The 13,080-nt window shown below is 37.4% G+C and overlaps 1 protein-coding gene across 1 annotated transcript; it reads right to left on the bottom strand.

Moving 5' to 3' along the window:
- Positions 1–1,014: 1,014 nt before the first annotated feature.
- On the bottom strand, positions 1,015–12,156 carry scel (sciellin). Its single transcript, XM_069663750.1, has 25 exons — positions 12,094–12,156; positions 10,783–10,819; positions 10,400–10,466; positions 9,353–9,415; positions 9,198–9,269; positions 9,073–9,105; positions 8,829–8,858; positions 8,530–8,601; positions 8,375–8,440; positions 7,120–7,191; positions 6,972–7,040; positions 6,831–6,887; positions 5,251–5,319; positions 5,109–5,162; positions 4,988–5,026; positions 4,834–4,902; positions 4,691–4,750; positions 4,536–4,583; positions 4,101–4,169; positions 3,937–3,990; positions 3,765–3,827; positions 3,609–3,680; positions 2,679–2,787; positions 1,613–1,715; positions 1,015–1,495 (listed from the first exon to the last, which is right to left on the bottom strand). Exons 2-25 carry the CDS (start codon positions 10,796–10,798, stop codon positions 1,479–1,481), a joined length of 1,443 nt encoding a protein of 480 aa, XP_069519851.1. The 5' UTR covers positions 10,799–10,819; positions 12,094–12,156; the 3' UTR covers positions 1,015–1,478.
- Between the last annotated feature and the right edge of the window lie 924 nt (positions 12,157–13,080).

Below are 13,080 nucleotides of genomic sequence, written 5' to 3'. Positions count from 1 at the left end.
AAGACTGATTATTTCTATATAGTTATTTGTATTGCCTGAAACTGCTGGCAGGGGTAGGTGTCAGACAAAGCTATTAACTGCACGTTGCTTTTGTTTACATTTTCCAGGGTAGACATTTAAATTGTGTGATACAAATTACTGTTAAAGAAAGCAGGATGAGATTTTTTGTTAAAAAAAACCACAACTTTAGCATGTACAGGACAAAATCGGCAAAGAGATAAGAGGTATGGCTTTGTCCACAGGGGGCACTAAAATCAACACAAACCAAAAGCTCCTCACAGCAGCTTTAAATTATGAAAGGTATACAAATTAGTCCAAACAAACTGGTACCCATTGAAAGCAGCAAGCAACGAGTTAGCAGCTAATAAAAGTCAGCTAACTTAGCTTATAAGTTTTATTTAGCCTCTTTTTTGGAGATTTTTTTTTTCTGAAAATAAAGCTCATGTCATCTAACAAACTTCTTGCTCAGAAATTATAAGTTACTCAATATTTACACCCATTAACTGCAACGCATAGCTAGCTGTGCTAACTGGTAGCTAACCTACCTTACTACATAAACTGGCCATAAGAAATATGCTACTGTTAATAATAAGTACTAAAGGTAAATTACATTTTATAAAAGTTGGTACTAGCTAGCATTAAGGTTAGCATAGTCACATAGTTCCCTCTCACTTTAAAAGCATTATTAATGCTGCTAACTTTGAAACATACAATTCTCCATGAACATATTAAAAATTTAAATAAGCCTATATCTTAATTTATAAAGATTAATGTATATAATATTCCCCGCTTATTTATGACAATAATGGTAGAGTGATGCTACACTAAATTCTGTTAACTTGATTGTTTTTGATGAGTGCTGAATATTTCTCCAACAACTTATTTGCACATTAGTGAACTCTAAATAATATGTGAGAATTTATAGGAAAAAAAAAAATCAATATTAATATTTTTATTCATCAAAAATAATGATCTATTTAGTATTAATTGCAGAATATCACTTAGATCATCACTCTTCATACAGACAAGTAAGCAAAAAGTAAAAAATGATTTAAAAAAGAGCAGGGGAACTTCAGAACAAAAATATACCAATTCCCACAGGTTAAAATATATTGATTTGCTTTATTGCACAAAGAAAAAGCCCCCGGCCCTATATTTTGCAATATCTCTTATGATAGTACACACAAACATCCCCCTGAAAGTTGCAGGTTAACAGAATATAAGAAGTGCTATCTAAATATGTCAAAGTGTTAGATACAAAGGTTGACAACTAGCATGCATGTTACTAAAAAAGTTCTGTTCATAATGTAACTGTCATTCATTAAACAATACAGACAAAGCTTTAGTAGCTTGAAAAAACATAAGTACAGTAGATCCCATGTCACCCAAAACATATTGATAAAAAGTAATATATTTGATCTTTAAGCACATGTTCTTATGGCTGCTTAATATATTTCATTTGGAGGCCTTGGAGAAACTCAGCGTTGCCACTTTTCTGTTGGGAAAAAATGTAATATTACATGTTTAACTCAAGGTGTTTAACATTTTCAGCAAACAAATTGAAGAAAAAAACATTTAGACAAAAGAAAAAGAGAGAGAAGTTCATTTTTACCTCTGGTGTTCTCAAAGCAGTTGTCACAGTGCACCGTTTGTTTGTAGACCCACATGCTGTCTCCAGCTTTCAGATGTGCCAGAGTGTTGTTACACACCTGACACTGCAAAACACAAACAAACACTCGCATGAGGACAGAGATACACGCTGAGCAGTCAGCTGCACAGTTCCTGGTAGCATCTTGTTGACTAAAGTATTGTTCTTAATTACAGTTTTGAGGTATTTTACTTACGCATTTCCATTTTTGCAGGTGTATAATTCTACTACCATACATTTCAGATGGAAAATATCCACCACACTTTATGTATTTGACAGCTGGAGGTATTTATTACTTTGCAGATTAAAGGCTCTTAACACCTACGCAGGTGTTTTCAATTATCCAACTGATTAGACTGGTAAGTTGCATGAAGCAATGCCAGGAATGACATAATGTCCCTACACTCTGTGCACTAATACAAATTTCACAGAGGATGTTTTGACATGTCACAGTAAGTATTAGAATCAATTATGGCTGGATTCCAATAAGCTGCTTTTGTTAAAGGGTGCAGAGGATTGTTTGACCTACTTTGCTGCATTCATACTGCAAGAGTTCATTTCTTATTGAGAAGAAAAAAGATGCTACAGTGCAGTTACACAGTGCAATACAAATCCCTTTTATGAAATGGACCCCTGGTATTTTGCATGCATGCTCCCATCTTTTTGTAAAACCTCTCCTGACTTACTGTCACCCACTACATATGGGGTAAGTTTTCGAACCTCAATAGGCACTAATTGAAAAGTGAGGGAGAAGAGGTCTGATTAACAAAAGTGAAAAAACATGTGGTTGGATTTTGTGTCTGCATGGGCTTTAAGATTTAACATATAAACTATAATATGATATATTATCACAGATTAACCTACAAACAATATAATTAGCACATTAAAATACACTAAAATGCTTTTAATAAATACATTTTTAATAGAGCATTTTGACACTGTGATACTTTTATTTGAGAGCATAAAAAAGCTTCTTCTTCAACCACTACTTGTTGCTATCTTGTATAAAAGGATAAAATTATCGGCTCACTTTGAAGCAGGTAGCGTGGCAGTTGATCTTTATGTCCTCCAGGACCATCTTGGCCTCACCGGTGAAGGGCCGACGGCAGACTGTGCACAGGTCTTTCTCATGCACCGTCCTGTGTGGGACAGAAGTTGATGAATATTTGAATAGTATATTAAAGGATATCATCATAAATATTCATTTCACGTTCAATCTTGATGGTGGTATTAGCAACTTTGGATTGAAAATGAATAAGCTAATGATTGGACATTGAGTTATTATTTTCTAATCATGTTCTAGCTATAGGGATGACAGTGTCTGTCTGTTGGTAGATATGTCCACCACTTTGGTGCAGACTGAACTATCACAACATTATTTAACTATCAGGTAATTTTGCACATATATTAATGGTTCCCTTGAATCTCTATTACTTTGGTGTTCAGGTTTAAATCTTTTGCCTTTAGTAAAATATTAAAACTATTAGAAGGACTGGAACAAGACTTTGAGGTCCCATTACTTTCACTCAAGGGTCATCCTGAGGTTCATGGTTTAAGTTAAATGTCTTGACATCTACTTCCTGGGATGCAATGAAATTTGGTCCTGCCTGGTTCAGGACAAACTGCAATGAATTAGCACCACCCTCTGTTCAAAATTAAAATGTGTCCATTGCTTTGATTTTACACCAAAAACTAGCAGAATTCATGAAATTCACACACGGCCAAAAATGTAGTTTGTGCTAATTAGCAGTTAGCATGCTAACATGCTAAAATAAGATAGTGATTATAGTAAGCATTATACCCGCTAAACATCAGCATGTTAGCATTGTCACTGTTAGCCTGATAGCATGCTTACAGTTAGCACAAAGCACAGCAGCACCTGCTATACAGTCTCACATACAGGTTTAGATTTCTATTATGTTTAGTCAAACTACTGCTTCCAAAGTCAGACTTGTCCTACCTGTCAGACGATGAATACAGACTCTTGGAGGATTTGGAGTAGATAGGATCTGACAGGCTGTCGTCCGACCTGCTGTGAGAGTCACACAGTTATCAGCTTGTACAAGTAACAGAGTCACCAATACTAAACCCAGACATATCTCATATCATCGAATACCTGCTGCTCCTGTATGTTGTCGAGGTGTAGGAAGAGGGGCTGTTGATACTGCTGTACTCATAACTATACAAAGACAAAATGAACCACAGATCATATGTGAGATTTAGAATATTTTACAGTTTACTCAAAAAAAACAAAAAGGAAATTGATTCTTATTTGCTCTGCTTCCTACCTGGAGTCTGGTCTGGTGTAAGAGAAGCTTTTGCGGTCGCTGTCATAGTCGTCACTGTTTTGAAACACAGATCAGATTAGTGATATAAGAAAGAGTGCAGTAATCTTTATCAACTTCTCATCGGCAGAGACATCCCTGCAAGAGGTTTGATCATTTATATTTACCTGGGCTTGGTACTGACAGTGTAGGAGGTGGTGCGAGTGGAGGGAATGTCATCAGCGTACGAGCTGTAGCTGTAGGTCAAAGAGGCATAGGAGTAAGTTGGTGTCGACTGGAGATTGTAAGCTATTCATTTGGATTTTTATAACGAAACTAAAAACAACTGGAAGTCAATACAACTCTGAAAACGCTGCTAGCTTAGGCGCTCATAGAAAAGCCTACAAGCTAACTACATTTAGCATTAAGATAGAAATTTAAATACAGGCTAAGTATGGATTGTTTGGTCCTATTCCTTTTCTTAAAATTGAAGTAATGGTAACAGAATTCAAATACTGTTTGTTCTTTTGTATTTTTAAGGCCTTAAACGTAGACTTTCTTTAGAGTGTCCTTTTAAGTCTCTATCTCTTTAAAGTTTACTGCACAGTCGTCAGCATGTTCACCTGGTTTTGCGGGTGGAGGATGGGGAAGACAGAGTCGGGCTTTCCACTCTAAATGGCAAAAAAAGACAATGTCAGAGGAAACTGGGATGACTGTACTGTACACTCTGAGACGCAATTATTTTGCATATTTTCACTCATTCATTTCCAGCACTCACCCTCTGCTGCTCTCCACTGTGATGATCTCCCTCTTTGTGATGCTGCTGCTGCGGTCACTGCTGCAACAACAATGTCACGTTTAACTGACAGGATTATTAAATGGTTGTGTGTTTTGTTTGATTATATTTGCTGAGCATCAAACCTGATAGGAGAATTCAGGCCGGATGTGATGGCTCTAGGCAGGAGGGTGCTGTAAAGATCATCTTCAGGCCTGTAAAGACAATTTCATTTTATTAAACTGCCTGGTGATTATGAGTGCAACCCTCTGACTCCCGATTAATAAAGGTTTATCTTACGTAGAGGAAGTCCTTGTTGTGGTTGAAGTTTTCACATCTCTGAAAAACACAGCAAAATATTTATTATCCGACTGTCTGGATTTAAATGTCACTGCGTTAAAATGGTCCTGCAGTAACTCACCCATTAATGCTGCTTCTCACGGTCACAGTCTCAGTGCTGGAGATGGTTGTTTTGCTGTAGAGGAGAAAATATTTGTTATGGATTTTCCTGGAATCATGATCAATAAAATTCATTTTCCAGGCTTGGTGAATGAAAATATCACCTGTCAGTGGGTGAGTAATCATCTCTGGTGGATGAGGGGATGAGTGTGTCGAACAGTTTGTCCTCCGCACTGCACAAAACACAGGTTAGATTGTAAGTCTTTAAAAAATATATATATTGAGGTATTTTTTATGTTATAAGTTACATAGTCTTACTTAAAGGAAAAAAGAAACCAGTACTGGTAGGATAATCATTCTACAAGTGATGATATATACATTTCTTTCCTGGCTCTTTGGCTGTAAGGGGCACCAGTCGCACACCTACAGGCCAACTGGGCCTAAAATTAGCACGTGTCTCTAGAGGAGGTGATAAGGATTCATTATGCAATGGCTCATTGACCTGACAGTATATAGAGGAACCTTAATGAAGTCAAAGTTTTAAAGGAGAAGGCCAGCAATAGTTTTTTGGCAACAAATCCCATGAAAGCAACAATGTGCTGATCCATCTCTACATTGCCTCTGTCACTCCAAGCCCCAGGCCGATTGGTTCCCATTCAAGGTTTAAATATAAATTTTATTTGTTAAAGAAGCTCAGTCATTTCCTTAAGCAGTTGGGCATTGTAGTTTTAAGCAAATATAACCCATACATGAGTGAATGTTACATTCATTGGGGACTATTTTCAGTAGTGGACTAATACACGTTCAGTGCTCTACTGAACATTCATGGCAGGAGGATATTGTTTGTGTGATGGACTTAAAATAAACCACAATGTCAACTGTTGGATTTTTGTATTTCGATGGGATTTGTTGGCAATAAAATACATTTGGATATGACCACTTACCAATTTAATATCATCAATGAAAAATCATACTTTCATTTGACTGCTGATTGTCAAAGACTCCCAAAATGACATAAATGACTGTTGGAGAGTATTAGTGACAGACGCGGCCAAACGACAGGTGGAATAGATGGTAAAGGTTGTGAAACAGTTGGTTAGGTTTAGGTCCAGATGGATCAGGTTAAAGTAAGTACATTAGTTTTATTACCTAAGTTATGTTACGTAACTGATGTTAGTTTGATTTAGCTACCAACGGGACAAGACTTGTCTCACCAGTCACTAGTCTGGGTGAAAATCTTGGGGTTTTATTTAAAATGGTTACAGTTTGGTAAGCAGATGGTTACAGTTTGGTTATGTGTTGGCACTCAATTAACAGCTTCTGTTTAGGAAAAGGAGGAGGTTTGGGTTCAAATTAATGTTAGTTACTTTGTTTTTGCTACACACAGAACATAGAAAATAGTCTCTTATTGAAAGTCTTGTGGTTTTTTTTGCAGACAAAATTACTTGGTTAGGTAAGGGGGGGGGGGGGAGTTTTATCAGGTATGTGACGTAATTTTGATTTAGGTAGACATGAGAGTTGTAAACACATGTCTTCTTGGTGAAAGTCACGTTTTTCTGTACAGCGCTACACGACTTCCTCCTTTGCCCTAGTCATATTTCCTATGGAAACTCGAGGTCATAATATAATATAAATAATATAGGTTTTAATAAGGTGCTTGCACAACTTATATGGATGTGTTTGTGTAAAAAAAAAGACAGTACACATCTCCACCACATGACTCCCACTATGAGATGGAACTCACTCGGTGTCGGGGCTGCTTTTCACCGGCACAGTCTCAGTTGTGGTGACGGTTGTTTTGCTTTGAAGAAGAAAATACACTTTAATACAGTAAATAGTTACTGATGCCTGCTGTCATGATCAATATAATATATTTTAAAGTCACCTGTCTATCGGTGGGATATCGTACTTGACAGACTTGGGGATGAGTGTGTCGAAAAGCTTGTCCTCCGGGCTGCACAGAAATTAAATTATAAGTAAGGAATAGATTTAAAACCTTGTGTTCGTTTTTATAGTTTTGTATTCTACCTTACTCTTTATTGGTGGTAACAGTTGTCTCCGTCACTTTGGTTGTTTTGGTAGGTGAGAAGGGTGCGTATTGTTGCCTATGTGAAAACATGTAACATCAATTATAATTCAGTTTTAAATACATCTAATACAGTCCTGTTATTAAAGTGATAACCTCGAAGATTTTCATTTAAATAAAGGTCTGTTAGGTCACTATCTATTGCCGAATGCCGAATGAGGTAACACAATGGTGATTGAGCCTATGACCCACTTTTCCGGTCTCTGCAAGTGTTGCGAGTAAACAGTAATCTACTATGGCTGAACAAACAAAGACAAGATGGATGACTACAGATACAGCTTCAACAATAAGTGAAAATCCAAAGAAAAAGAAACAAATTTGACGCTCAGATGAAGGCAAACAGTCTAAAAAGGAAAGAGACCGTCAGCTAGGAAAATCAAGAGTCACAACTGAAGCCAACCGTGAACGTCACACATGCAACACTGTCTGGATATCTGGGAAGTGTGCTCCCGCAATTACCGTTTATCGCCATAGATGTCGCCAAAGAGAACAAACTGAGATCTTCGAGATTACCACTTTAGGTACAGTTTGAAGTACTTGCACTTCGTTATACTTTTCAAGTATTGCATTTATGTGACAGCTACAGTACTTTTTTTAGATAAAGATTTTGGATTGAAACATTTGAATTTACTTAGAAAACACAATAATTTGTAACAGATTAAACAAATGGTTCCCAATCCTTTAGGCTCGTGAAGGGTCATATTTCATATTTCACTCTTGTCTTATTTATTAGCGGTTGCACCAAAGAACCATCTCGCTTCACAGACTTCTCAGATGATTTCATTTAAATGGATTTAAACTGTTAAATTTTGTACTTGAAGTTTGAGACTAATTAATACTGATTTATGTTAAGTTTGTTAGCTTAAATAATGCTATAAAGTGATAGCATAAAGTGAAATATTTCCATCAGACGTGTAGCTATAGTAGGTATAAGTATAAAATAAAAAGATTTCAGGCTATCGATTCTTGTTCAGTACTTGGGTAAATACGTTTCATGTTACTTTCCACTTCTGGTTCTGATGCATAAATGTTCCTGCAGAATACTGTTACTTACGTTTTGCTTGGTTATACTTCTACTTTTACTCAATGCCAGACTTTGTTTTTTGTAATGGAGTATATTTTTTTACACTGTTTAAATAGCACTTAAGTAAAGGATCTAAGTACTTCTTCCACCACTGACTGATATAGTAGATTATTTTTACCCTTTGTTCGAGGCCCTGAGAACCCGCTCGGTGAACGTACTGGTGGGACTTTTGATCACAGGAGATCTGCAAGAAAATCCAGTTGCCATCAATCTGACACGGTCTCAATCTGCAGGAAGATTAATGCTGTAATATTAATTTCAAGTATTATTTACTTTGGACTCTCGGTGGTCGTGAAGGTGGTCTCAGTGGTCTTGCCGTCTTTGGTGACCTTGGTGGTTGTGGTGCTAAAGGAGGAGAAACAAAAGACATGTTTACAAGGTACTCAGAAGTCGTTCTTTTCCTTGTTGGTTTATTGCAAGAATTTTTGTGTAACACGTCTTTGCTTCCTCTATGATGGTAGTCTTGGATGTTGTGATGCTGTAGTACAATGATGCATACAAAATAACACATTCTTTTTGTTCTTTCTATGCTTCTTTTTGCGTGAGGCTTAGTAGATGAGAGCTTTGCTTACGTGGTGGAAGACTTCACAGATGAATATGGGCTGCAAAAAAAGATGCAGATTACTCAGAATATATCCGTGGATATTGTGCCATTAGTTGTGTTAATATGAAAATGTTGGTGACTGTGGATGTAGTCTTGGAAGGCAGGGTGCTGCCATGAGAAGACAAACTATTTAAAGTCACAGTTTTGGCGAAAGAGAAAAAAAGAGGCTTTGAAATGAAAAAATGATTAGACTGTATAAATGCTGTACCAACCTGCCACTCAGCTCATCCTGACTTCCGCCGAATCTGCAATGACAAGAAAAAATCACGTGTTATGAACTGCTCGCATGACTTTAATTTATTATAAAAAGGTAACATAACGTCAATAAAAATAATACCTCTTGGAGAGAGCGTGCACAGATGAAGACGTTGGTTTAGTTTGGGGGGGTTTGACTTCTTCAGTGTCTACACTATAAGAAAAAAGACAATTAATTACATGATGTAAAAGGATTTAATTTGACTTATATGAGGAAAAATGAAACATTTGTTTTACCCCTGAGGAGTTTCACCAGATTTGTACTGGCTCAGAATAGATTTGCCGAAGTTTGGGTCTCGGCTGAAGGAGGAAAAAAAGGAAAAGGAAAACATTTATTAACTCGTACGATCATGAATTAATCATCACTTTGACGTGTAGAAGGAGGAGTGTTATAAGAGGAATGTAAGAGCCAAATTAGGAGTTCTTAATGTAATAATCTCGAAGATTTTCATTTAAATAAATGTCTGTTAAATCACTATCTATTGCTGAATGAGGTAATACATTGGCCCACTGATGGAAGCTTTTGCATTTGCACTATGTAGTATTATTACGGAATGGGTGTCTGTGGCGACATTCGCGGAAATTCTCACAAGCGGCGCCCAGTTAGTGACGTGTTTTCCTTCACCCAGCAGTGGTTGGTCTGCCAGAGAGGGTAGGCGGAGCTAAGCGGCTGCTTTTCCGCTCTCTGCAAGTGTTGCGAGTAAACAGTAATCTACTATGGCTGAACAAAGAAAGAAAAGATCGACGACTACAGATACAACTTCAACAATAAGTGAAAATCCAAAGAAAAAGAAACAAATTCGACGCTCAGATGAAGGCAAACAGTCTAAAAACTTAAACGACCGTTGGCGAGGACAATCAAGAGTTACAACCGTAACAAAGGGAGCCGACTGTAGATGTCTGGTTATGTGGGAAGTGTACAGTGTTTATCGCCATAAGGTGTCGCAAAGTAGAACAAAATTGAGGCCTTCGAGATTATATCTTTTAGCAAAATGTTTTTAAATGTGTTTTTTTGCATGTACCGAGGGTGTCGCTGTGATGCTAAAGTTCAGGTATAAGAGACAGGAAAATCATTGTCTCGGTCAGGTGTGTGATCCCGTGAGGGGATTGACTGGAAAAGTGCAGGTTTGTTCACAAGTAAGTTGCACCGAGGACTGAACACGAGATTGCGAAACGCGTCACTCCTGGATCAGACACCTCAGTAGTGCAGTACTAGACTGTTCTCCTATAACAAGGAACGGAGATTCGAACAACAAGTTTGTCCATTATGTTTACATGACTTACTCGACATCTTCTTCTTCCTCTTCATCTCTTCGGATCCAGCTGTTGTCCTTCAGGAGACTTGATTTGTCTGCAAACACAAGACAAAAAACGTAAGTGTCTGCAGCTCGCATATTCAAGGCAGTTACACATCTTTTAAGCAGGTATATTCAATCACTTTAATACAAAACAGCCATTATGCATTAAAAAACATATTGTTTTGCCTGTACAATTAGCTTAAGAAGTGTGTTAAAAAGAAAGCGTGAAGGTTGCCTTCATACATTGAACATTTTTATATGCTGACAAATTTCATGACCCGTTTACACATTTGAATATATCTAAAAAATGTAGTATACTATGTGCTGATTCAGAGTCATTTTTTTGTATTTGATTATTTTAATACTTACTTGAAAACCTGCTCATTTTGCAACTTTGCCTGTAAGTCTGGAAGTAGAACAAGAAGGAAATTCATCACATAATGAAGCTACAGTACAGTAAGTTAACCACTAGGGGGCACTGTGGGCTGAGAGCTTTCAAATACAGCACATGTTCTGGGTTAAAATTTAACATCATGTCAGAGCACATGTAAACTCAACCCAAAAGCTAAAGAACACTTTTTATCTACAGTACTCTTGTACATTCACACTCTTAGGCTGCTCAGGTTGCTTTTATGAAAATGTCATGCTGGGTTTGTCGCCGAGGCCGAGGAAATCGACAAAATTTCTGCTGAACCGCTTGACAGATTAATGCTCTAAACTGGTTTGTCTTGATCTGTACCGACATGTCACACCCACCCTCCACAACACACCTTCTCCAAACACACCATTGTCAGCAAAACAGAGGGGCTTACTTGTGTCGTGCCATTAGCTATCGGTGATAAAGCTTGTGCCCTGTCGACCCAGGAACACTCTAACACAAGGACTTCCATATCAGAAGCCTTAAGGCAGACATGCACAGCTCTGTTACTGCAACATATGTCAAACTTTCAGTCACACAGTATACACCCTGATTAGTGCTGTCAATCCAAAACCGGAGTGTTTTAAGTCGGGTTTGTCTGAGATATTTTGGCTTGTGTGAAATAGTTCTCTGTCATCGCTTTGTGTAAAACATGTTGAGAGGTAAAGAGTTAAAAGAGAGGTTGTTTTGGGGCTTTCTTAAACGTTGAAATTAGTTTTATGTCAAAAAGAAGAAGTTTAATCTGTTGTTTCAGAGTCCACACATTTTTAGCTTAAAAAAAGGAACATAAATTAACAGTTAACATCCAAATCTACACATTGAAATCTGAAATAAGTCCTTTTTTGTCCCTCTACAAGATGCTTTAAAAATTGTATTATCATCTTTAAACCATTTAGCAGACAAGATGACAATAGTTTGCTGCTTGGACTGAAAAGTCTACCATGTCAGGACAGTTAGCACTTCATTAATGTTTGACATCATTTCTCTTGGTATAAGGTTCACGTTAAGCAATAAGAGATAACAGCTTCAAACTAAAATCTAAGACCCTGTCTGTAATGAATCAGTGCATGAGGAAGGCATTTATTTCTCACACTAAAGCTGCTGAAAACGTACATCATTACATTGTCCTAATGAACATTGTCCCAAGACCATTACGCAAAACATTTTGTCACAAGGACTCAGACTCACACAGGCATTCAACACATTTCTTTCAAAGCACTTCTAGTCTTTATACTGACGGAGAAAAGAGACGAGGCACCTACCTCTACAGAAGCCGGACGATTAGAGTAAACTGTCACTGGGTAACACCTGTCACTCTGCAGAGTACAATCACACCCTTGTGATTCCTTCTGCCTTTTAACCTTAAGGGAGGAGATTCCAAGGCCACCCAAGGGTGTGGCTTCTGACAACAATCAAAGAATACTCTCTCTCTCTTCCTCCTGCTCTAGATCTTTCTCTGTCCGTCATCAGCTGTTGTTATTAATTAGGCTTTCTGTGAGTAGGTTGAACAAAAAAAAAGGAAGGAATTGGGTGGAGAGCCGAAAGACCTGCCGTTCAACTTTAGACGTGAGGAAGCAGCGATGCGATGTGGGTGTGGGGTTTTGCATTTCTTTAACCTTCAGTGGCCTCAGTAATGGAACATCATTTAAGGATTTGATTTGTTTCAGGATTTTGAGAGACTAATAAATAGCATCTCATATTTGAAACCTTTTTATTTAATGTGTGAGTATAGCTGTAAGATGTTTGGCCTAAATTTAACATGTAAAACGATCCAAAGTATTATCCTTCATTATGACTGTGTATAAATGTTGACGGCTAAATAAATAACCTTGCTGACAGTGGACTTTGCCTTATGTATGCTAATAAAAGTACAGGACGTTGAGGTGGTTTTAACTTGATTCACAGTCTCAGCTTGGTGATTTTCCCTTTCTGAGGTTTGATAAGATCTAAATATTTGAGATATTTTTCACAGTCCAGTCACAAAGAAACTCAAACATCCTGGTAACCAAGTAGCTGCTGGTGCCCCGAGCTGATCTAACGAAGGCCTTAACCACTTAAACTTTGCACAAAACAGACTTTATATTAAGTATAATCACACTAAGACTAAACCATCTGTCGCGACTTCCCGAGTTGTTTCCTGTTATAAAGTTCCTTGATACATTAAAGTCTAAATGATCAGGGCTACACATAAAACATAAACTATTTATGAACTATAAATGTCGTGTTGTCTGTGACTGTGTTCATTAATG

The sequence above is a fragment of the Semicossyphus pulcher genome, unplaced genomic scaffold (genome assembly GCF_022749685.1).
Source record: "Semicossyphus pulcher isolate SPU_LCO1_2020_fin unplaced genomic scaffold, fSemPul1.0.p SCAF_15, whole genome shotgun sequence".
NCBI lineage: Eukaryota > Metazoa > Chordata > Actinopteri > Labriformes > Labridae > Semicossyphus > Semicossyphus pulcher.
Note: the sequence above shows the minus strand (reverse complement) of the source record. Positions and strands in the feature narration are given on the sequence as shown.

Coding starts and splice junctions, on each gene's coding strand:
- scel (XM_069663750.1), bottom strand. Junction 8,602..8,828: donor TCTGTGAAGTCTTCCACCAC/GTAAGCAAAGCT, acceptor CTCCTCCTTTAG/CACCACAACCACCAAGGTCA. Junction 3,991..4,100: donor ACTGTCAGTACCAAGCCCAG/GTAAATATAAAT, acceptor GTTTCAAAACAG/TGACGACTATGACAGCGACC.